The following is a 26,084-nucleotide window of genomic DNA, read 5'->3' on the forward strand; positions in this document are numbered from 1 at the left end:
CCCTCTAAACCTCATGCCTCTTACCTTAAATCTATGCCCCCTGGTTATTGACCCCTCCGCTAAGGGAAAAAGTTTCTTCCTATCTACCCTATCTATGCCCCTCATAATTTTGTATACCTCAATCATGTCCCCCTCAGCGTTCTCTGCTCTAAGGAAAATAACCCTAGCCTATCCAGTATCTCTTCATAGCCGAAATGCTCCAGCCCAGGCAATATCCTGGTGAATTTCCTCTGCACCCTCTCCAGTGCAATCACATCCTTCCTATAGTGTGGCGACCAGAACAGTACACAGTACTCCAGCTGTGGCCTAACTAGCGTTTTATACAGCTCCCTGCTCTTATATTGTATGCCTCAGCTAATAAAGGCAAGTATCCCATATGCCTTCCTAACCACCTTATCTACCTGTGCTGCTGCCTTCAGTGATCTATGGATAAGTACACCAAGGTCCCTCTGACCCTCTGTACTTCCTAGGGTCCTACCATCCCATGTACATTCCCTTGCCTTGTTAGTCCTCCCAAAATGCATCACCTCACATTTCTCTGGATTAAATTCCATTGAATCCTCCAACATCTACAAGGCACAAGTCAGGAGTGCAATGGAATACTCTATACTTGTCTGGATGAGTGCAGCTCCAACAACACGCAAGAAGCTCAACACCATCCAGGACAAAGTAGCTCGCCTGATCAGCACCCCATCCACCACCTTAAACATTCACTCCCTCCACTACCAGTGCACAGTGGCAGCAGTGTGTACCATCTACAAGCTGCACTGCCAAGCAACTTGCCAAGCCTCCTTTAACAGCACCTTCTAAATGTGAGACCTCTACCACCTAGAAAGACAAGGACACCAGATGCATGGGAACACCACTACCTCAAAGTTCCCTTCCAAGTCACACACCATCCTGACTTGGAGCTATCTCGCTGTTCATTCACTGTCGCTGGGACAAAATCATGGAACTCCCCTCTGGGTGTATCTACATCACATGGAAGCAGCAGTTCAATAAGGTGGCTCACCATCACCTTCTCAAAGGAAATTAGAGATGGGCAATAAGTACAGGCCTTTCCAGCGATGCTCACATTCAATAAATGGATAAAACAACACAATGTAAGGATGTTCTATGGAGTTTATTTAAAATAAAATCCATGTTTATTGTGTTATGTAAAGTTACAGATGAAGGAGAAAAAATACAATCTTTAGTGTGCATTTCAGGCCACCAAGCTGTGGAGATCAGATAGTGGGGGAATTATGTAGACAGGTCAGAGAGATATGCATGGCAATAATATTGAGTTTAAGAACAGCATGTTCTCAGGATATGGGCAATGCTGGCATGGCCACGTTAATTGCTCATCCTTTGTTGTTCTAAGGTGGTATTGGGCTATTTCATTGCACTGCTGCAGCTTCACGTGACAAGGGTACTCCAAAATTGGTATTTTTAACAAACTCAAGTTAGTTTGGAATAAAGATAATACATGTTGCCAAAGTAGGGAATGCTTTTCAGAAAGCATCCAAGACTGCTTCCTGGATCAGTATTTTCCTAGTCTAAGAAGGTAAGAATAATTATTTGATTTAGTGATGGAAAGTAAAGGCGAGACAAATAACTGACAAGCATGTAGGAAAACAACTGGAAAATAGAGACCACAACTGATTTAGGTTCAGTGTGAAAATAGACAAGGATAACAAAGAGCCAAATGGTGCTGAAAGGCAAAGTTCAGCGAGATAAGGGATCAGGCCCAAATTAGGTGTACAGAAATGTTAGCAAACAGATTAATGAATCAGCAGTCAGGGACCTTCAATGATGGATAGAGTATAAAATAGCTAAATTCCCTGAAGGCAAAAAGGATATGCACCAAAGAATAGAATAAAGAAGAAAAGGAAGGATCGAAATGAAAATAAAACTCAAAAGTGATACGTCTAATAAAACTAAAGCTAACCATACTAAAGATAATCATGTGGAATACAAAAAGTATATTTGGGATGTGAAAAATATAAGGGCTAAAAGGGAACATGAAAAAGCTAAAAATGGAAGTAGTAAGCGCTTTTATGCAGGCATAATAAAACAACAACTTTATACAGTGGTTCACAGGAGCTTTGTAAAGCAAAATTTGACATATAATTTGCCACATAAAGAGATATTAGAGCAGCGAACCAAAGGTTTGGTCCAACAGGTAGGTTTGAAGGAACATCTTAAAGGAAGAAAGAGAGGTAGAGAGGCAGAAAGATTTAGGTGAGGGAATTCCAGAACATCAGGCTTGAGCAGCTGAAAGCATTGCTGACAATGTTGGAGCAATTAAAATCAAGGATGTGCAGGAGGCCAGAATTGGAGAAGCACAGAAATCTCGTGTGACTGGAGGAGGCCAAGAGATAGGGTGGAAGAGGCTATGGCGGGATCTTTAAACAAGGATGAGAGTTTTAAAATCTGTGCATTGCTTAAATGGGAGCCAATGTAGGTCAGCAAGCATGTAGGTCATAACTGAACAGGATTTGGTGAGAGTTAGGACGCAAGCAGAGCATTTTGGATAACGTCAAGTTTACGAAGGGTAGAACGTGAGAGGCTGGCCAGGAGTCCATTAGGATAGTTAAAATAAAATTAAAAGAATATTAGAAGAGAGTGGGTAGGTGGTGGCGTAATGGGAATGTCACTGGACTAGTAATCCAGAGCCCAGACTAATGCTCTGGGGCATGGGTTTGAATCCCACAATGGCAGTTGGTGAAAAATGAATTCAATTAATAAATCTGGAATTAAAAAGCTGGTGTCGATTGTCGAAAAAATCCTTTAGGGAGTACCCAAAGGAACATGCCATTCTTACCTGGTCTGACCTACATGTGACTCCAGACCCACAGCAATGTGGTTGACTCTCAAATGCCCTCTGAAATGGCCTAGCAAGCTACTCAGTACAAGGGCAATTAGGGATGGGCAATAAATCCTGGCCTAGTAAGTGACACCCACATCCCACAAACGAATAAAACAAAAGAACAGATCATGGATGAAGGTTGGAATACAGTTGTGAAGGATGACAGTATGGCCGAAACATTACATATTTGTGTCAATCTTTGTAAATGATGATAAAAATGTAAATCTAGTTGTACAAGAGGAGAACATGGATTAGAGTGATAACTTGGGTTCATAATGCAGAGGGCAGTGGTGAACAGATGATTTTCTGACTGGTGAGAAATGTGCAGTGTGATCTCCCAGGGGTCTGTATTAGGATCATTGCTTTACTTGTTACATATTAAATGACCTGGACTTGGGTTTAGGGAGTACAATATTGAAGTTTGTGAATAATACAAATTGGGCAACATAGTTAATACTGAAGTATGTTACCATCTTCACAAGGACATGGACAGACTACTGAAACGGGCAGACACATGCAGATGCAATTTAATGTCGATAAGTATTAAGTGATGCACTTTGGGTGGAACAAGATGGAGAGGTAGTATATGCTAAACAGTATTATTTTCAGGGAGGTGTGAGAGCAGAGGGACGTGGGGGAGTACATATTCAAAAATCTTTGAAGGTGGCAGGTCAAGTTGTTCAGGCAATTGAGAAAGTGCATGGGATACCTGGCTTTGTAAAGAGGGACATTGAATACGAAAAGAAGTCATAATGATCCTTTAGAAACCACTTGTTAGACCTCAGCTGGAGTATGGTGTACAATTTTGGGCACCACACTTTAGGAAGGATGTCAAGGCCTTGGCGAGGGTACAGAGAAAGTTATCAGTATAATACCAAGGATGTGAGACTTCAGTTATGTGGTGAGATTGAAAACGCTGGGATTGATCTCCTTAGAGCAGAAACAGTTAAGGAAAGACCTAATAGAGGTATTCGAAGGTATGAGGGGTTTTGAAAGAGCAAGTAGGAAGAAACGGTTTCCTCTGGCAAGTGCATCAGTAGCCAGAGGTTATAGATTTAAAATAACTGGTAGAAGACCTAGAGGGGAAATGAGGAGAAATAATTTCACACAGGGTTTTTAGGTTCTGGAGCGCATTGCCTTAAATAGTGGTGGAATCAGATTCCACACGAACTTTCAACTGGCAAATGGACATGTATTTGAAGAGAACCAATTTGCAGGGTTAGGGGGAAAAGCTGGAACTAATTAGGACTGCTCTTTTATTGAGCTGGTACATGCACGAGGCCAAATGGCCCTCTTCTGTGCTGTAAGACTGTATAACTCTGAAATAACTTGTAGGAAAGCTTTTAGTTCTGAACAAATCAGTAGGACTCGAGGTGAATAAGCCAACAAGTCCTGAAGGCATACACTCTAGGCTGTTGAGAAAAGTCAGAAAGGTGACAGCAAATGCGCTGACGAGTTTTTCCAATCCTGCCTCTTTTCCCTGCTTCGCTCCACCACTGTTGAAATCCACATCTCTGCCTTTGTCACTGCCAGATTTGGTTTTTCCAATGTTCTCCTAGACAACCTTCTGAACACTATACACAATTTTCAACTCATCCAGCTCTGCCATCAGCATCTCTATCACCCTAGGCCTTGATGGCCACCACTGGCTCCTCATTCCCCAACACATTAAATGCAAAATCATTATCTTGTTTATAAAATCCCCTCTGGCACATCCCACTTTACCTATGTAATCTCCTGCAGCCCTAACATTCCAGCTTACATAATTCACTCCTCTTAATGTGGACTTCTGCGCAAACCCCCACCTTCAATCCACCATCAGTGGCAGATCCTTGAACCATCATGACCTTGCATTCTAGAAATCTCTGCTGATACCCACCACATCTCTTTACACCTCCAAAGACCTCTTCAAAATCCAACTCTCCACCCGAATTTTCTGCTCTCAGTTATTGCTCAGTGTGTGTTCCCTCCACCCACCAATATGACCCAAAAGACCTACTGCAAATTGCCTTGAGATGTTTCAATACATGAAAGACTGTACATAAAGTTATGAAAACTTAATAGGAAAAATAACATATTTACAGTGCTTTTCAAATAGCCAGAATGATTTGGCAAAATAATTTTTTCCAAATCCTAGCTAAGACAAAAATGCTGAGATGGAGCTTCTTCAGCCAATTCAACTACAATAAAGAATACCTTGCATTTCCACAATTAGTCATGTGTGGATGTTAAACCTGGAACTACGTTGCTTTATATGAACAATCTTGCTAACGTTAGTGAACAGTGAGACTGCATATCCTAAATTCTACCAATCCGCCCAATTTTTAGCAAATACCATAATGCACTGCAGATGGAGCTTTCAAAAATCTAATTAACGTTCTAATAGATGTACATTGCCCGAACATAGCAAATTGCAGTATAATCAATCCTTTATTGGCAATTTCACAAAGACATCGTTCTCTCCTTCTGTCTTCCCACTAATTATAGGTCCACTTATGCCTTCCTGACTGAAATCAGTTAACTAAACACTGAGCGAGAATTGAACTTGGGAGCTGATTTAACTTTATAGCTCAGTAACCCCAAAAAATTGCATAAATCATAAAGACATTTGTATCCAACTTGGTCATGTGATCTACACTAAAAGGAATGGGGTATTAATACTCTCAGGTCAAACTACCTCCCATTTTATTTTAAAGAAAATCTAAGAAACTACCTCTGATTTTCTTGCTTTGGTAGCATACCAGCAACATCATGGAGGCACATCATTTCATGTATCTGCTCCTCTCCTAAGCCACTTTAGTGCACAAGTTGTGTGTCCTAGAGCTGCTCTACTGGATATTAATTAGTGCCAGTTTTCAAGGACTGATCTGTAGATACTGCTCGGTAGGCACCTTACACTAGAAAAGAAATGATTGGGTGAGCACGCAGCAACAGTCAGCCAGCAGTGATTTTTCCCAGCTTGAGTTGTCCTGCAAAGAGAAATCTGAAAGGTCTTTTGTTCTTCAAATCAATATCTCACCGTATTTTGATAGGGTAAGATGAGGTAAATAAAATGGGTGGAAAATCGTGTAGAGCATAAGCACCAGCCAAGTGGGCAGTTTCTGTGCTGTAAATTCTATGTATCTGGAGGATTACTTCATTGTAAAGCTCAATGATCCGGAGAGATTGTTCAGGTTTTTTTTTGACCATTTAAGCATTAAATCTTGGAAATATGTTCTATATTGATCCTGACAGTACCAGACCATATTTCAAAATAAAGTGCATCAAAATAGTGAATCACTTTCACCTTTCTTTAAACTTGCATGTTGATGATAAATGTGACCCTGTTTTGAATTATTCTAATTCAACAGTTAAAGAAACGTGTGGATCTCTGTAGATTGGAGTTCCTTGCTAGCAGGACGACATATATCAGAGCTTATAGCAGTTTTAGCTAGATACTTTGAGGGTGTTTCAGAGATTGGCATTTAATTCTTACCTGAGTATTTCCATAAAAGAATGCTGAATCTCCCAGTGTTTGTGTATTTGGGTGTCCAGTAATCAATAGCATTCCCACAATGAATGCCGGTATTCTAATAAAACAAAAATGTGTAGCTATTAATTGCTGAAATAATGGGTCATAATAATTCACTGCTGAAGAAATAAAAAGGGATTTTGGCTGAGATGATCATCATGAAATACATTCACTGTAAAATCCATATCTGTAGTACTGGTCTTATTGACATAGATCACGGGCAGAAAACTTAGTACAATCAATCTTTAAAACAGACTTACAGTACTGGAATTAAGCTTTTGCACTACATATATTTCAAGATGGATGCCTTTGGTTGACATGCAAGCACTGCTGTGATGGCATGTATAAATGTGTTAAATAAAACGTGTGCATTGCAAAATCAGGCCTGCTTTAGATGCCTACAAGTTCAGCTGCTCCTATAAGCAGTTTAAGCATTGTACTTCTATAGGAGTTGACTCATCCTGCCCTAAATCTAACTGTACAAATACCATAACAATAGTACCCTCATATGACCTGAGCTAGATATATGTGCTTTTCTCATGTGGCCTCATGTGTCTCTCCAACCTTTCCATAGGTGAACTGAGAAAACAATGTCAGAGTCAGAGCCTCATTAGCGCAGTAGGTAGTGCATCTGTCTCATAATCTGAAGGTTGTGATTTCAATCCTCACACAGTTTAAGAGGTGCTCTTACTGAAACATATAAGATCCTGAGGGGAATTGATAGGGTGGTTGATGAAAGGACATTTCCCCTTGTGGGAGAGACTAGTACTAGGGGACACAGTTTAAAAATAAGGGGCCGCCCATTTAAGATGGAGATGAGGAGATATTTTTTCTCTCAGAGGGTTGTGAGTCTTTGGAACTCTCTTCCTCAGACAGCGGTGGAGGCAGGGTCATTGAATGTTTTTAAGGCCGAGGTAGATAAATTCTGGACTAACAAGGGAGTCAAAGGGTATCGGGGGTAGACGGGAATGTAGAGTTGAGGCCACAATCGGATCAGCCATGGGGCTGAATTTTATCAGCGCGCCGTGCTCTGCGGCAGGGTGCTGTGAAAGCGGCGGCCTTCCAACACAGAAGTGCCGCCGCCAAGCCCTCGCGATATTATGCATGGGGACTCATTTAAATAGAGGAGGCGGAGCGGCCACCACCGATGACGTAGGAGGGCAGCCACCGCGTCCCCGGCAACAGCGACAGCATGATCACGCAGGCACCGGTGCCATTTTTAAAGGGCTTCAATGCCCTTAGACGAAATTTTAATATTTAATGGGGAAATTGGTTAAAACCTAGTTTTAAAATTTTATTGGAACCTGGAGGCCCTTTCAACCCACCCCCAATGTCTATTTTAGGGCCAGCGACCCTGAATTAACTTTACTGACATCGCGAACATCCCCCCCCCCTCACCACCTCGTCACTTTTGCCCTTCAACCCCTTTCCAACATCCCCACAGCCAATAAAAAATTTTTTCCCCACTCCCCCACGCAGCTGGTAATATGCGGCGGGCCCTTCTCGACATCGGGGGTCGAGGCAGGCCTCTCCAGGCAGAATTTTACAGGCCCCCCAACCCCACCCCCCGTCGTGACCCACGGCGTCGAGGGGTTGGCAAAATTCAGCCCATGATCTTATTAAATGGCGGAGCAGGCTCGAAGGGGCAGAAAAGCCTACGCCTGCTCCTAATTTGTACAGTCATATGTTAATAAGACTAGGCTGATAAGAATTGATAAGCTGTATTATTTCACAGTAAGGTTAACATACAGAATAGTGGTTGTGATAAGTCTCACCTAATTCAATTTGTACAATTTATAATAGTGTAAAATAAATAGCATGTCATTCGTCTGTACTCTTCTTCAATTTGTTGTTGACTTAAACTAAACGACTAACAACTGACATTTTCTGCAGCCACAGACAAGATTCAAAAATGCAAATAACTTCACACTCCAAAAAAAACTTTTGTAGCAAAGATTAAAAATGAAAGATTCTAAGTTTACTCACCCCCATCCGGCAATAATGAAGAATCCTCTTTGATTGGATGCATTTTTCTCCAACAGAAGTAAAGACAGTGCTATGAGACCTGTTAAAAGAAATTGGTTGGCAACACTTTCAACCATTTTACAAGAACTCACTAAAACACGTGTGCTTTTATCAGAGCTCCAATTAATGAAACAAGTGATCAGATGGGCTGCCTATTCTTAAAAAAAACTAATATTATTTTCTGCAATAGTATTTAAAATACCTATGATGCTGCAACTCAGACAATTTGCTGGTGAAGCACCAATGTACACAGCCAGAGGTCCAACCCTCACATGCCGCAGGGGACGGGGAGAAGAGGAAGAGAGATGGGGGGAAGAGAGAGAGAGAGAGAGCGTGAGAGCGAGAAGTTGGATAACAAAGAAAGCAAGGAAGAAAAAATTAATAGGAGAGACAAAAAAGATAGAAGGATAAGAGAAAGGAGAGAGGAGAAGGCAGTAAAAGAGAATGGGAAGAAGAGAAAATGGGAAGGCACAGAGAGAGAACAGAAAGGGAGATAAAGTAAAGGGAGGATAGTGAAAGGAGAGAAATAGCAGAAAATAGTAGAAGTTTTAGGAAGAAAGGAGAATAAAAAAAAAGAGAGGAGGGAAAAAAATGAGAACATGAGAGGAAGAGACATTAAATGAGAAATTAATGTAAAATATACTACAAATTATTATAGAATACAAATGAGGAAGGCAAAATGAATGGGTTGAAACAGCCTTTCAAAATTATTTACATTTCAGGTGCCTTACCTGTCCATACATATGTACTATACAAAGAACTATATAGCAGAATGAATACCAGAACTTGACCAAGACGACTATTTTGCTTGATGAAAACATACCACATGATCATTCCCAAACAGACCATACTCTGGAAAACAATTTCAAAAATAATGTAAATAGATATTCAGTTGACAAAGCAATTAAAATTCAGTTTGCGAGAAGAAGAATCAGAATTGACCATTTTTTCTACAAAGTCAACTGAATTTCTCTTGTATCTCCAGCTCAGGTTGAACACCGAAAGTGCCACCATTTCAACATTTTAGTTGCAGCATTAACGGACAATAGTTTCGATCATAAAATTGCTCCACTCCATTTGAGTCCATTAATCATAAATCCTTATATCAACTCCCAGCACCTTTGGCCATTGGTCACAAGGCAAACAGAGGTCAATTTCACCAAATATTTTAGTCATGGCATCTGTTATGAAAAGGAAACCTCCATTTTTAATTTAGTAATTGCTGATCACAGTTTTGCATCCAATCATTTAATCCTTTATTGACAAATAGTACGGCAGGTTTGTGATATATGGATAGGATTTAGCCACACATGTGGATTAACATGGTACTGTAAAAAAATGCTTAGAACAGGAACATTGCAGTATTTGTTTTATTGGTCTCTGGGATGTGAGCATCACAGGCAAGGTGGTGGTGAGCCGCCTTCTTGAACCCTGCAGTCCATCTTGTGTAGTACACCCACAGTGCTGTCAGGAAGGGAGTTTCAGGTTTTTAAACTCAGCAGCAGTGAAGGAATGGCAATATAGTTCTAAGTCAAGATGGTGTGGCTTGGAGGGAAATTTGCAGGTGGTGGTGCTCCTAGGCCACACAACTGCCAGTCAATGACCATCTCCAATAAAAGAGAGCCTGACCACCTTCCCTTGACATTACCATTGCTAAATGCCCCACCATCAACATAATGGGGTCGCCATTGACCAGAAACTCAGCTGGACCTGCCAATTAAATGCTGTGGCTACTAGAAAAGGTCAGAAGCTGGGCAGTTTGCAGCAAGTGGCTCACTTCCTGACTTCTATTCATCACCTACAAGGCACAAGTCAGGAGTGTGATGGAATACTCTCTCTTTTATTTGGATGGGTGCAGCTGCAACAATTCCCAAGAAGCTTGACACCATCCAGGACAAAGCAGTTTACTTGATCAGCAACCCAATTACAAGTTCAAACAACCACTCCCTTCACTACCTGTGTACATTGACTGCAGTGTATACTATCTGCGGAATGCACAGTAGCAAGTCACCAAGGTTTCTTTAGCAGCACCTGCCAAACCTTGATACCTCCACCAGCTAGAAGGAAAAGGGCTGCAGGTGCAAGAACATCGATTCATAAATGCACTAAATGGTTCAGAAATAAAATAGCAAGAATTAAGCCAGAATGTTTTAGCATCAGCTTAAGATACTTTACATCACTGAAATACATTCAGCTCTCTCTCTCTCACATACGTACAGTTTGAGATTTGGTCTTATCCTGTTTCCTCTAAAAACAAGAAATGGAATTGCAGTAATATCTGGTTTCAATTCAATATTATAAGGGAATATTTCATTTTTGATCAAATTTGTTTCCATTCTAGGGTGCAGTACCTGCAGAAAATGTGTAATGCCCACCAGCTAAATTATTTCAAAATAAAGGTCATGCCACAAAACTCGACCCTAATAATTACTAACTTAAGACCCTTACCTGTGCAAGCAGCAAATTAACAGAGAGTAAATGAGGCAACTGCTCAAATTTCTTACTCAAAAGCATAACAGTCACAGACCAAACCTGTACGAAAGAACAAAGTTCTGTAAATACATAAATTGGAATTGCAATTGCTGAACATATGAGCTTTTAAAGATATCCTTGAAACACAGAATTAAAGCATTTTTGAGTGGTCATATTGTTATGAAAGTGCTTCCATTTTTAATATTTTTGAGGACGTGTTTAAAAATTGTGGAAACGGATTCATTTTAAGACTGAAGAGATTCCATAGATGCTGAACTTAGTTTTTTTCAAAAAGGATTTGAGATTTTGTTTAAAAACAAATCCTTACTGGATGTCACATGTCTTAAGCTAAGTAAACAGCAGGAGCCTTGGTGACTAGGGGAGTTGTTTCCAGAGAAGTGACATGTCAACATTTATGGTAGTCAAGAGTTGGATATTGTTTTGAGTCAGTTGGGGGTCAGCCTGCTAAGAGAAAAGTCACCAGCTCATCCTTTTTCCACCCCTTTGAGAAACCCTGAGAATGCAGTGTGTGGACTGGAGAAATTGATGCCGCATTTCTCCAAAAAAGCCTGCCAGACTAATCCTCGACGTCGCCTGAAGAGAACTGCTCCAAAAAGATCCCAGTGACAGCTGTCTAGGAGTACCTGGATGGCAGACAAAAAGGGCCAGTGGAAAACATTGCATATCATATCCTTTCTCCTTCAAGAATTAATAAGTATTTGGCCAAAGTCTTTTTTCTTTCTTTTTGTAAAGAGATCTCTGCAGAGAAAATATCTTTATTTTTTATTTAACTTTTGTGTGTGTGCACATGCATGTGTTGAGACGATTTAGAAGGGAACTTTCGTATTTCAACCTGCACGTAAATGCTTTGCATCTTGATTAAATCTTGTTTTATAATAAATAAATAATTTTGTTGTTTATTAAAGAAACCTGGTTGGTGGATTCTATTCTGAAATAAAAATAGAGTATATAATTGGCCGTTTTGGTAACTGGGTAAAACATTTAAATATATGTTGTGACCCATGGAGAAGTGGAACTAGAGAAAGACAGTGCACTCCTCCAGCCTTGGTCGTAACAATATTAACTAACTTATAAATAATAGTAATCTCCAATGGTGTTGCTCATGGTAAATCAGAAGTTATGCTTATTTATAATGATAGAACCGTTACATCAAGTAACAACATTAAGCAATTAGTTATGGGAGTGTTTCCATTTCCATAGTTCTGTTGTTCATACATGCAATGGTACTGCCTTGTGGAAAGCCATCTGCTGCGAAGTTGGAGCTGTTTTCAGCCTGGCCTCTTTGAGGCCACTAAGTATAAATAGACTACAGCAGAAATCTGATGATCTAGCTACTCAACTACAGTGAAATACCAAAAATAGGCACATTCTGGGACTAATCAGAAGCTACTCTCATGTAAGGATGTTTGTTTAAAATGAACGAAACTGAACAGATAGGAATGGTTTGCTGCTTCCTGATGCTCCAGCTTGGAAGTTGCTTGGAAGTGGCTCCTTGGGGAGAGGCCAGATTATCAAGGTCAGAAGAAACCAGCAAATAATGACTTATTTTCCTTTTTTATTATATTTAACAATGGTATTCTTCATCATTAGTTTCCCTAAATGTTCAGTTGTGATTTGTTACTGTTTTAGATGTATGAAATTTGAACCAATCAAGTGGGTGACAGCTCAAAATGTATCAATTGTGGCACTTTGAGATGTGACAGACAAACAAAACAAAAAGAGTTTTATTACATAGTATGTCACGATGGATCTCATAGCATTGGTCCATTGTAAATTGGAGAATATACGTTTTATAAAGAACAGGAGATTTCGATAAAATACTGCAGAATTCATTATTCAGTTGCTGAGAATGTATTCTGAATAACCTGGCCCATCACTTTAGAGTTTAGGGTGTAATTATGGTAAATATCCACATCTTGAGAAGAATCAGGAGACAGATTGGGAGTGGACCTATGTGGATGCATTATTAGCAGAGATAGACTATGCACCAGAATTATCATATACAATTAGTAGTGGGGAATATGAGTGAGTATTGGCGTCATATGCAAGTAAGTGGGGAAGGAGTTGCATCAGGAAGATGCAAATAAAGTTTAACGGCAACATTTGCACAGCTGGGATTCAAGTTGTTCTTGTGTGTTTAATTTGTTTCAGTGAAGATCTCTGGTGTTCTTTACCTACATGATAGGCTTGCTCCTTCAAGTGGGTGAAGTGGCTGAAATGCACTTTTATAGGACCTATAAATAAGGCAGACAAGCTGAAACCAAGCTCGTCAGTGTTTGTTAGGGGAGAAGGTGCAAGAATTACTAACGAGGAGTTGGAGTAATAGCAGGGAAGGAGTTGTGGCAGTGGGGAATGACTTCAGATGCCAGGGTAGGCCTGGAAATCAGTATAAATTGAGGCTGAGGCTGAGGCTGCCTAGCCAAGCACAGATTTCACACAGATGATGATTTTCAGGAAATTAGAACACAGCAGAGGTAACTTTATGAGTTGCTTTAACTATTTTGTATCAAATTGACTAACCCTTTTTATGGATTTATATTATAAATTTCAGCTGCAAATTTAAGTTCACCAATCACAATTGGATCAGTGGTAGCACTCCGGTCTCCAAGGCTGAGAGTTCAAGCCGCACTCCAGACAATACAAACCACACAGTCCACACAATAAACTGAAACAATGAACCAGATGTATATGTGCTACAAAGGTCCCCACTTTCAATTGTTGTACAAGTCATATGCCACTATACAGAATATTCGATTTATTTCAATATAAACTGGAAGTAGCTACTCCAGACTGCTCAATTCATTTAAAAAATGTATAGGTCACATGTCATCCCAATGTCCAACCTGAGAAAGTTCCACCTCATCTGAAATTCAGCATCAAATAACAACATGGGTGTGGTTATTCAGTCAAGGGTAATGGCGAAGTAGAGTTGGATGCAATAAGCATACGCATTCACCATTTTAAAACATGAACTGAACTTTGAGAGGTCTCCATTTTCATCTGAAATTAATGTTTCAACATTGCTACTGTAGTTATATACTATACTTTAGTTAATATGCTACACAGAGCCAAGAGACCTAATGTAGTCTTCAACTGAAGCTGGATTAAAATGTGAGAGATAATTGGACCAGGGTGGCAAAAGTAATTTAGTTTCCAATCTAAAGTCATACATTCTGTCGTTATTTTTATATTTACACTTTAAATTCCTTGCCACATTGTAATTATATCCTTCTGCTAGTGGTGGCACTGTGGCAGCCACACTGGCATGGCACATTACACAAGTTTCCATTATAAATGTGGACATAGGAAGTTATGATGGCAAGGTTGATGTGAAATGCATGTAGATATATAACTAGCAGATTACTGTTATATAATAATAGTGATATTTATGCCATATAGGGCCACTGATATGCAGTGAATGATCAAGTTAATTCAATTTTTATTATATTGCATCCTGGAAATTTTACAGGTACACTCGGGATTGAATCACAAATCTGCCCATTATTCTTGAAATTCTTCACAGGAATGGGCTTAATATTTTGTATATAGGTTATGCATTTAAATTTTACTCCTTACCATTTTTAAAGCTGAGACTATACTAGAAGACGGTACGCAACATGCAACAATTGGAAATGAATATCTATTATTTAGCAACTGGACGTAAACGTCTGGCAGTTAGGAACAATGAGATTTAGCTGCACTAAGGGGGAGTGCTGGACTTTGATAACACTGGGGAATCATCCTGGTCTTTGCCAGAACTAGGGTGATGAGTTCTGGAGTTTGACAGTACTTCAGTGGGAGTTCTGGAGTTTGGAAGCATCATTATGAAAAAAGACAATTTTAATTATTCAAAACTTGGCACCAATTTAAATTGCAAGTCAACCAACGTCTCACAATGTATATCAACCACAATGATTATAAACCAACATTAACTTTACTGCCAGAAATGCACAACGTTACAAAGGAATGTTTTTATGGAAGCTAGATACTAACCAGAAAAAAGAGGGTGACTATGCTTATGTCAAAGCTGACACTCTGAATTGCAGATTGCAACACCTCTATGTGCATAGATGGAATTGTCAAAAGCCACGCGGACACATACATTATGGGAGCAGATACAATTGTATTTATCACCATCCCAGGAGTAACCTATAAAAATAATTTTATATATGTATTATTTACAAATAGTGATGTAGAAACAGAAGAAAAATGCATCTTATTGCATTGAATCATGATTAGCTAAATGAGTGCTTCCTCTCTATACTAGGACTTCAGTCCTCAAAGTCAGTATTTCCACTGAAAAACATGACATTGCTTGGAATCCGTACACCAATCTTATCCAGTAGTATTCATACTAAACTTTTCTTAAGCTCGAGTTACTTGGTATGCACGAGTCATATAAAGGCTGGAGATGCAACTTAAAAAGAGAACAAACTCTTAAATACCCTCTCAATATATCCTTGCTTTATAAAAACTGCTCTTTTCTGAAATTTAAAATCAATCCACTAGATACTTACAATTTCAATTTCCATATTGTACTGAATTGCATATATAGCTACACTTGGTGCTGTTGGGAAAATACCATATAAAAATGCATAGTTTGAGAGACTGGTGTAGTTAGCCTCAGCATTGCCATTGTCTAGTAATTCCACCATTTCACGGCTGATGAGAGGAAGTATCAATCTATGATTATTAAAACAAAAATTTAATACAAATTAAGTGAAACAATAAACCACTGTTCATCATATTGCCCTTTTGAGAAGTTTGATAACAATTTTCAAATTTTTCACATGAAGTTATTGACTTGAATTTCTGTGAATTGTTAAATGCAGACTATTCAGTTAATCACCCAATTTTGCAGTACGGAAACAACCATAATGTCATGAGATGCTTGATGTAGTAGTTACCTGATGGAGAAGAAGGGTTAGGTGGGGGGAAAAAGAGATAATTATAAATTTACATATAGAAATAATTAAATTGTTTTTAGAATACTTTGTGCTGTTTCGGGAAACCCATCATAGAAAGAACATTAAGGCTAGAGAGAACATGCAGTGTAGATTTACCAGGACAAATCAAGAGATGAGAAAATATATAGTTAGGAGAAGACACTCAAGATACAGGGACTATTTTCACTAGAACTGAAAGGATAAGAGAGATTTGATAGGTTTTTAAATACTGTGAACAGTTTGGATAAGGTAAATGGGGAAAGATGGTTTCCTGTGTGCGTCAGAAGGGTGATCCATTTTAAAATTGTATCTAAGGGAGTGAAGAGAGGGGTTAGGACAAACCTCTTTATTAGAGAATTGTTAGGACCATGGAATGTTCCCACAGGAAATGTAGAAAACCATTGCATCTTTTAAGGAAAGATTTAGGAAGGTAAGAAGTTTCACAAGGTTGAGATACTGGAAGAGAATGAATCACAAGACAAATGTGTAACAAATCTTGACTGCAACATCTCCTGGGGGGCAGGGTGGAGACACATGCAGGGCACATGAAAGCCAGCAGTTGAGATTGGGACAGAGCATATAACAGGGGAGAGAGTACATAACAGATGGACAGCACAAACATGAGAGAGAAAGAAAAACTGATACAAGCATGAGAACATGAGCGTGAGATCAGCGAGTGCACATGCAGAGAGGAGTGTATGCTTGAGGATGGGATGAAGTATTTTATGTGCTGAGAGAGTACATGCAAAAATAAGTGAAGAACAGGAACAAGAAGAGAGAATTAATGTGAGAGCATAAAAGAGAACGACAGGTTTGTATTTGCAATAACAATTTGCATGTTTCAAACTTCTCAACATGCTTCAGAAAGACTGAATTATGAAATACTATAATAAATTTGCAAATGCAGTAGCCTAGAGCCATTAGATTATCTTCCAGATCTTTATCTAATATCATTCCCCTGCACTTGTTCACATTAAATGTCATCTGCCACTCATCAAACCGCCTTTACAATCTATCTAGATCCCTTTGTCCTTTAATTTGGTGTCATCTATAAACTTAGACAGCTTTATTTCTGTCTTCAATTCAAAAAATCATTTGTATACACTTTAAAAACAATAGCCGAGCACTAACCTGTGGCAACCTCCTTTCATGTCACTGAAGTTCCATTAACAACCCCGTGCTTTCTCTAGTTTAGCCGCTGTCCAACACACCATTAGAAGCTTCCTCCTATTCCATGCTTTTCTACCTTAACTACCCTCAAGGTCTTGTACATAATCTGGACCCTCACCCCTCAAACTCAGTACAAAATGTTGATTTTACTCTTTCTTGTGTAGCTACATGAATGACCATTTCTGGTCACTTTTCATAAGTTTTTCCACTCTCCGTTACATTCTGTACCATGGCCTCTAGGTGGTAACATACCATTTGGGACTCCCAATCATAGCTGCAAAACAAAGGGTGGAATTTTCCAAACTTAGTCTCTCCTGAAACACTGGCCCATTTGTGGGTCAGGAACCTGTATGACTAATGATGGGGCTTTGCAGAGGTTCTTTCCCAGAGCCATGGCATTAGCATCTCACCTCTGGGATCCCTGATCAATCAGGGAGGGTGGGTGGGAGGATGCGTTAATTCTGTCAAAGGAAGGATTTGTAATTAAAGGGACTCTGGCATGAGTCAGAGAAGGTTATCAGCACTTGGATTTATGAGGTTGCAGCAACCGCAGGAATGGAGGGGAGACCTGGGAAAGCTGCTCCCTGGGTGTCTCACTCTTACCCAGAGGTTCTGCCATGGGATCTGAGGGATCGCAGGGCATTGAGCTGTCTCAAGGACAGGAAGAAGAGGCCATCCTCTCCAACCAAGCAGACATGGACGGACATGGCCGAGGAAGTTGGCATCAGAATGTGCTTCCTCCAACCTGGAGATGGTGTACAAAGAGAAACCAGGACCTCCGGGAGGGGGGAAAATGACAGGTTAGTGGCATAACACTTTCAGCTGCCAAGCTCCACACTCTGATTTTCCCAGCATTCCCCTGCACATCACTCCTCAGAATAATACACCTTGCAGCTCCACTCATTCCTTTCTCCAGGTACATCACATCCCTATCTGAGCAGCCAATTCTCACACTCACCCTATTGCCCTCTCGCACCCATACCTCACAGTCACCCTCCACAAATGTTGTCTTTTCCTCCTCTTCACACATGCCATTCCGAACACGCACATTACTCTGCTTTCTCTCCTTGCAGGAGGAAAGAACACATGACTTGGCAACAGGCAGAGAACAGGGGCCTGGTGGAGGAGATTCTAAGAGAGGGGATGACCCTCCAGCGACGAGCACCTCATCGTCTACTGGCAGTGCATGCCTAGCAACTTCACTGGAAAGGAGGTCTTATTCCAAAGGCTGCAGATGTCAGCAGCTACCTGCCGTAATAGCCTTAGCCTCCTGAGGGACTAGTGCTCACACATGGCGAGAGAGCTGATCCTCTGCCTGTGTTAGACCCTGTGTTATGGGTCTCACCAGCCTTCAGCTGGAGCATGGTGTCTATTTCCTTTGCCCTGTGGCTGAGGAGAACGCAGACGGTGCTGTTGCTGGTATTGTTCCTGCTGCTGCTGCTGTTGCTTCTCCTCGTCTCTCATCAGAGACACAAGGCTGAGCTGCATAAGCTGCTGCCATACAGTGGTGACAGCTGGCAGCTAGGAAGTACAGCTGAAAGTGTGTAATGTGCTAGACTTCTAAGAAATTGGTAATCACCTGTCAAGCAGTGATAGCATTCCCTGAGAGAAATGCTTTGAACAGCAGCCTCTCACCTGGCTATGGCTGGGGTTCTTCAGTTTCATTGATCAAAGCCTATCCAGCTCTTCAGTTTCACTGAAGAGGCTCTTCCCGTTGTGCACTCACCTTGGTGATCCTGGCTGTTAATTCCAGAATCAAGGATTAAAACAACATTAATTGGTTTCCTGACAGACCCAAGCAGGTTTCCTGCTCATCTTCAATCCTGCCCCAGTGAAACCCGGAAGAGGGCAGGATGATGTCAGGATCTTGACCGGACTTCACTTTTCAAGGATTTATCTACCCACATACATGAAAACCCGCCTCCCCTTTCCCGGGAAAACTCCCCCCAAAATGTTTGTAAGTCAATCACAGATACATTTTGATTTCAGGGAAAGGCAGTTGTGAAAATTTTCTGATTTCACAAGAGGGCTTCTGATATATAAAAAAAGAAAAAAACTTCACAACCATATTAAATGCACATTATAGAAAATGTACCTTAATTGAATCAGGCACTAATTGTACTCAGTTTCAGACAGCAAGAGTTTTCTACTTACAGTTTGGCTGTGCTCAGGAGAATAATTGCAACAAATGAACTTTTTTTCAGCTTCCCAATCTGTCCCACCATTGTAAGTCCAAGATAAAAGAGAGCAGAACCGCTGAAAGAGCTTGCCAGACCATCCAGAAATTCTCCAATAATCACCGGAATCTTTTGTTCAAAGATAAAATTCCCACAAATTCCAACAATGACCATAAAAACAATTGGGTTTTTAAAAACCTGTAACAGTACCAGTGCAACAGTCTTTAGTTTGCTTTGTTGGGTGTTCATGTTTTCCTTCCACTTCTGTATTTCACAGAAGATGAAACCAATTGGATTTAACAATATCAGTGAGATGGGAGCCACCAGGTAAATGTACTGAAGATATTCTGGATATGTATCTCTGTACAGAGCCTCAACTGAAACACATAGAAAACCAATAGGTTACCACACAGAATGTTAAATTCCTGGTAATGCAAGATTTACCTGAAGTATTGATATGGTAAAGTATCCAGTTTTGTCCACCCTGAAGCACCTTGGGATTTTCTCCATTTAAGGCGCTTTTTAATGTAAGTTGTTTTTGTATAAAAATATCACAGCACCAATAACTTCAAGTGATTATCAGCAAAATAGACCACAAATTCTCAAACTGTACAGTCCAAAGTAAACCACATTTTACAAGTAAATTTTTGGTACCTTGTTGTTTATTTTACATTGGTAAGTGGTAATGCAAAACTAAAGGTCTGACATTCTCAGTATAATTTATAGAGCTTGATACTATTTGGGCTTTCCGTGCCCAACCCCAACACTTTGTGTGTGTTCCATATACATGGGCGGCACAGTGGCGCAGTGGTTAGCACCGCAGCCTCACAATCCAGTATTCACCGAGGAGAGGGACATGACGGATGTTGAGGTTAGGAACAGGTGTTTGATTACTCTAGGTCAAGTCGGCATAAGGAGGGAGGAAGTGTTGGGTATTCTAAAGGGCATTAAGGTGGACAAGTCCCCAGGTCCGGATGGGATCTATCCCAGGTTACTGAGGGAAGCGAGAGAGGAAATAGCTGGGGCCTTAACAGATATCTTTGCAGCATCCTTAAACACGGGTGAGGTCCCGGAGGACTGGAAAATTGCTAATGTTGTCCCCTTGTTTAAGAAGGGTAGCAGGGATAATCCAGGTAATTATAGACCGGTGAGCCTGACGTCAGTGGTAGGGAAGCTGCTGGAGAAGATACTGAGGGATAGGATCTATTCCCATTTGGAAGAAAATGGGCTCATCAGTGATAGGCAACATGGTTTTGTGCAGGGAAGGTCATGTCTTACCAACTTAATAGAATTCTTTGAGGAAGTGACAAAGTTGATTGATAACGGAAGGGCTGTCGATGTCATATACATGGACTTCAGTAAGGCGTTTGATAAGGTTCCCCATGGCAGGCTGATGGAGAAAGTGAAGGCGCTTGGGGTCCAAGGTGTACTAGCTAGATGGATAAAGAACTGGCTGGGCAACAGGAGACAGAGAGTAGCAGTAGAAGGGAGTTTCTCAAAATGGAGACGTGTGACCAGTGGTGTTCCACAGGGATCCGTGCTGGGACCACTGTTGTTTGTGATATACATTAATGATTTGGAGGAAAGTATAGGTGGACTGATTAGCAAATTTGCAGACGACACTAAGATTGGTGGAGTAGCAGATAGTGAAGGGGACTGTCAGAGAATACAGCAGAATATAGATAGATTGGAGAGTTGGGCAGAGAAATGGCAGATGGAGTTCAATCAGGGCAAATGCGAGGTGATGCATTTTGGAAGATCCAATTCAAGAGTGATCTATACAGTAAATGGAAAAGTCCTGGGGAAAATTGATGTCCAGAGAGATTTGGGTGTTCAGGTCCACTGTTCCCTGAAGGTGGCAACGCAGGTAAATAGAGTGGTCAAGAAGGCATACGGCATGCTTTCCTTCATCGGACGGGGCATTGAGTACAAGAGTTGGCAGGTCATGTTACAGTTGTATAGGACTTTGGTTCGGCCACATTTGGAATACTGCGTACAGTTCTGGTCGCCACATTATCAAAAGGATGTGGATGCTTTGGAGAGGGTGCAGAGGAGGTTCACCAGGATGTTGCCTGGTATGGAGGGCGCTAGCTATGAAGAGAGGTTGAGTAGATTAGGATTATTTTCATTAGAAAGACGGAGGTTGAGGGGGGACCTGATTGAGGTGTACAAAATCATGAGAGGTATAGACAGGGTGGATAGCAAGAAGCTTTTTCCCAGAGTGGGGGTTTCAATTACTAGAGGACACGAGTTCAAAGTGAAAGGGGAAAAGTTTAGGGGGGATATGCGTGGAAAGTTCTTTACGCAGAGGGTGGTGGGCACCTGGAACGCATTGCCAGCGGAGGTGGTAGATGCGGGCACGATGGAGTCTTTTAAGATGTATCTAGACAGATACATGAATGGGCAGGAAGAAAAGAGATACAGAAGCTGAGAAAATAGGCGACATGTTTAGAGAGAGGCTCTGGATCGGCGCAGGCTTGGAGGGCCGAAGGGCCTGTTCCTGTGCTGTAATTATCTTTGTTCTTTGTTCTTTAATAATCACCTCCTAATAATCCTTATTAGCAAGTAACCTAGATAAGCCAATACACTTAAGAGATGTTAACATGAACGCATATTTTAGTTAGGCTATTAGAATATGCATCATCCAGAGCCGAGTAGAAAGAATCTCAGCCCCCAGTGATTGGTCTGGGCCATGCTAGCTGCCAGGATTGAGTTAGTTTCAATCTCGCATCATTTTAGCCAACTCAGTCTGCATACAAGAAGGCTACCCAAAAAAAGATCAGATTTGGAACAATACGAGAAGCATTCTTTGGAGGAGGATGGAACAGAAAGGAGGAAAGCAGATTGAATTGGCTCAGAAAGATATGAGATTGAAACTGATTGGCTGCCACACAGGATTCAGACTGGCCCACTGATTGGTCTGTCTCTCCAGACCTCCAGCACTAGGGTCTGAGATTTGTTTTACTCGGCTTTGGATAATGTATATTCTAATTTCCAAATGGACAGAGTGATCCTATTAGCAACCAAAGCTTACAACTGCTTTGTACATAAACTGCATGGTTTTAGTTAGTGGAACACCTTCTGGACCCTATGCTAATCTAGTATTCCACAAGGCTTAGTTTTTGGCAATCTATGCTTGTTTCTCGGAGCTTAGATGTGGTGTTTCCCAAAAAGCAGAAACTTCTCAATAGATGCAAGTGTTATGATCCTGTAGTTTTTTTTTTCCGGGAAGAATGCGATATGCCTTAAAGGCTGGAAAAAGAGCTTTACTGCTTTCAGGCAGCAAGCTCCAAAGACCAAGTTAAAGAGTGCATTCTCGTTGCCTTGGATATAGCCACTTGGACTGAGCATCGAGAGATACATTTGTTACCATTTAATTTTGAACTGGCTTATAGTGCAAACAACCTGTTCTAACAGGAGACACAGACAGACAGCTGTGTGTTAGCACCTGAAAGAAGAGCTCTCAGCCCATTTCAACTGAAGGAAGAGAATTTAGTGTGTTTATTTATTATCTCTCAAAATTCTAAAAAGTCAAGCCAAAACAGAGATCTCGGATAATTTAAACAGAAGGAAGGGAAGTTAGACTGTGACAATCTTTTATCCCTCAAAAATTCTAAAGTCAGATTGATTTTACTAAAAGCGGGTGAGAGTTGTTGATCTACTGTGGTCATCGCTGGAAGAAAGAGGAGTTTGAAACTTTGGATGTTGGACTGTTTTCGTTTCCTCATCAGACCCTGGAAGATTGTGCGTGGACTTTAATCAGAGGATTGTTCATCGGGAATTGTAAATTTGCAAGGACTCTAATTTTTTTCTATTTTAAATGTTGTTTATATCTTCGTAGTGTTTAAGAATTTAGTTTTTCTAATTAAACAGTTAATTTGTTGATTTAAAGACACCTGATTTGGTTAGCCTCATTCGGGGGTTATTAGATGGTACAATTTGGCTGGATCTTTCTTTAATTTGGAAAGTTTAAAATGATATGTTAGGTGATCTGTGGAGAGACAGGATTGAATGAACACTGCGTTTCTCCTACCACAATCAGAATCGTATATTTTGATTGGAGGCTTTGACTGGAGCAGTCGGTCATAACACAGGCATGGTATGGTTCCTCAGCTGGTTACATAAAGGCCGCGTGTACAATTCCATCAATATCGCTTCCAGTCATACAAAGTTAAAAATCTCAATGATGGCACTTGCTTCCTCTTTCACAAAACTCAAACTTCATCACAAGCTTCCATGCCTTTTCTCTTCCTGCTTCAGTTCACTGCTTGAGCTTCTGTGCTGCTTGAATCAAAAATGTTTGTGCTGCTTCTGCAAAAATCTGCAACAATGAATTGTTTGTCTTGCTTGAATCAAAATTTGTGTTTTTCTGCTGTCAAGGTCTGCAACATCATATGTTTACTTTAATACTACCTGAAACTGCCCAGCTTCTGCTAAGAGCTTTTGTGTTGCTTGAATCAAAGATCTGATAACTTTTACTAACACTAGAGCAGCTTCTTGTGCTGAGCAGTTTATTTCTAGGGTAGTTATGAACATATGATATTAAAAGGCAGAAAAAGACCAGTTGGTCCATCAAGCCTGTCCCACCCTATGATGGCTGGAGTATCATGACTAAATATTTCTTCCCTCCTCCCCCTCAGCTCCCACCCACTTCTACAGATATGTAATCTCCTGGGAGAGGTAAAAGGAAAGCAACCCAGCGCCTGTGAGGGGAAAAAATACCCTGGAAAATTCTTCCCAGGCGATCAAAACCAGTCCAGCAGATCACATGGACCAAGTGTTATCTATAAAGATCCTACAATCAGTGGAATCAGTACAATTAATGCAGTGCAAGCATCTAGCTTAAAGAACCTCAGTAACTCAGATAGGCTGCAGGACTTTGGTCTGTTTACTTCAGAGTAACGTAGACTTAGAGGTGACCTGATGGAGGTCTCTAAAAATAATTAACGGGTTGGATGGAGACTCTTTGATTGTTCCAGTTTAAAGGATTAGGGAGGTCCAGGGGACACGAGTGTCTTGCTAGGCCATTTAAGAGTCAACTACATTGTTGTGGGTCTGGAGTCACATGTAGGCCAGACCAGGTAAGGATGACAGATTTCCTATGCAGCATGTTAAATAATGTTAAATAAGGCACTCTTTGACAACCAGTTATCATAACATTTGTTATAATTATGCAGGAATGCAGATAAACAGGTTCAATTAAACTCCTCCCTTTTTGAATAAGGTCAGTAGCAGAACCAGATAAACAAATATTTATCTGTTTTTTAAACTTAAAAAATGAACCAGTAATAGTTCACATTTGCTATCTCAATGCATAGAGATCAAAATAATATGACAGAACCAGTAACAATTTACAGTTTCATTATCATTGCAGCTAAATATTATGACAATATTATTTTATAAATATGCTATTTTATAGCAAATTAAATTTGAATTGTTGTGCAGAATAAAACCATCATAGAAAATGAAACTCAAGTGACACTAAGTGACACATTGGTATACCAAGATATTGTATCAGAATTATACATTTGGATCAGAATTATACACTTGGCACATTGCTTATGAAAGAATCAGTGTGTTATTACCAGAAGCCTGGAAGCAGGTCAAAGGGTGTTTGACATTGGAGTGGGGGTAATACATTAATTTTAGGAGGCAATAAAAACAGGAGAAAATTTTTTCTGCATTTCCCCTCTGCTAATTGTTTTAAACCTATAACCTCTGGTTACTGGCCCACTTGCCAGAGCAAACAGTTTCTCTCTACTTGCCCTATCAAAACCCCTCACACTTCTGCTTACTTTCTCTGTTCTAAGCAGAACAATCCCAACTTCTCCAATCCCTCCACATAACTGAAGTTCCTCATCCGTAGCATCATTCTGGCAAACCTTCTCTGTATGCTCTCTAAGGCCTTGACATCTTTCCTAAGTGTGGTGCTTAGAACTGTACACAACAATCCAGCTGAAGCCTAACCAGTGATTTGTAAAGGTTCAGCATGACTTCTGTTATGACGAGGTGAGCAAGGTGTCTAGGGATCTTTCTCAGCCTTCACCTGGTCTTATTGTAACCGGGTTTTAATTTTAAACACACCGTGTTTTGAGCTCCCCCTTGGTGAATCCTTGTTCACCACTTTCCAATTATAAGGTAAAGAAATGAGCACAAACAGGCTTTCTTAGGTTTAAAGAGAAGTGAAATTTATTAAAACTTAAATTTAAACTCTAATTTGGTTAACGCCTATGGATACACGCTGTGCCCACGCTAGCATTCACAAGTGATGCACACTTGCAAATAGGGACAGAAAAGAGAAGAAAAAATAAAGTGAAAAAGTTTGAGGCAATGTCTGAAGGGGTTTGTTACTGTGCTTCGAGCTCACTGTCGAGTCCTTGCTTGTAGGTAGATCTTGGTTTTCATTGGGGCCCAATATTCTTCTTAAACGCGTTCACTGTAGGAGGCTTTTCTCTCTTGGGGTTCATATGTCTACAATGGTTTCTGAAGCTGGTGAGAGAGAGGCGAGAGCAGACAGGAGAGCGGTCTTTTCCAGTCCAGGAGCAAACAGCTTTCTGTGTTCAATTTCTCTGTGGCGAGTTCAAATTCAAAAAACTCCGACAGCCAGTTAGTCATGTGACTAAACTGGTCTGATCACGTCTGTTTGTGTATTGAGGGAGCAGGGACTGGTTCCTTTGTTCGAACACTGTCTGCTAGAATGCAAAAAATGTCTTTCCGGCGAGGGGCCTGGCAATTCCTTGTGCTACGCCTTCTTTTCTTCCCAGCAACAATTTTAAGTTTAATGTCCATGTGGCGGAATTAAGGTGCCTCATTCTTGGCATGACATTTCCTTGTTTTTGTAATTGCTTTATCAACTTGCCCTGCTACCTTCAAAGATATGTAAATATAAAGCCCAAGATCCCTCTGCCCGT

The 26,084-nt window shown here is 40.6% G+C and overlaps 1 protein-coding gene across 4 annotated transcripts in view; it reads right to left on the minus strand.

Annotated features, from left to right (window-relative positions):
* The window catches only part of LOC137372073 (lysosomal cholesterol signaling protein-like), a 71,669-nt gene that overhangs the window by 23,929 nt on the left and 21,656 nt on the right, over nucleotides 1–26,084 (minus strand). For all 4 annotated transcript variants that reach the window (XM_068035440.1, XM_068035441.1, XM_068035442.1 and 1 more), the window contains exons 4-10: nucleotides 19,151–19,550; nucleotides 15,398–15,563; nucleotides 14,874–15,029; nucleotides 10,836–10,919; nucleotides 9,119–9,239; nucleotides 8,349–8,427; nucleotides 6,327–6,420 (exon numbers count right to left, since the gene is read on the minus strand). In XM_068035440.1, the coding sequence (XP_067891541.1) occupies nucleotides 6,327–6,420; nucleotides 8,349–8,427; nucleotides 9,119–9,239; nucleotides 10,836–10,919; nucleotides 14,874–15,029; nucleotides 15,398–15,563; nucleotides 19,151–19,550 (1,100 nt within the window). The remainder of the gene's footprint in view (nucleotides 1–6,326; nucleotides 6,421–8,348; nucleotides 8,428–9,118; nucleotides 9,240–10,835; nucleotides 10,920–14,873; nucleotides 15,030–15,397; nucleotides 15,564–19,150; nucleotides 19,551–26,084) is intronic.

The sequence above is a fragment of the Heterodontus francisci genome, chromosome 7, assembly GCF_036365525.1.
Source record: "Heterodontus francisci isolate sHetFra1 chromosome 7, sHetFra1.hap1, whole genome shotgun sequence".
Taxonomy (NCBI): Eukaryota; Metazoa; Chordata; class Chondrichthyes; order Heterodontiformes; family Heterodontidae; genus Heterodontus; species Heterodontus francisci.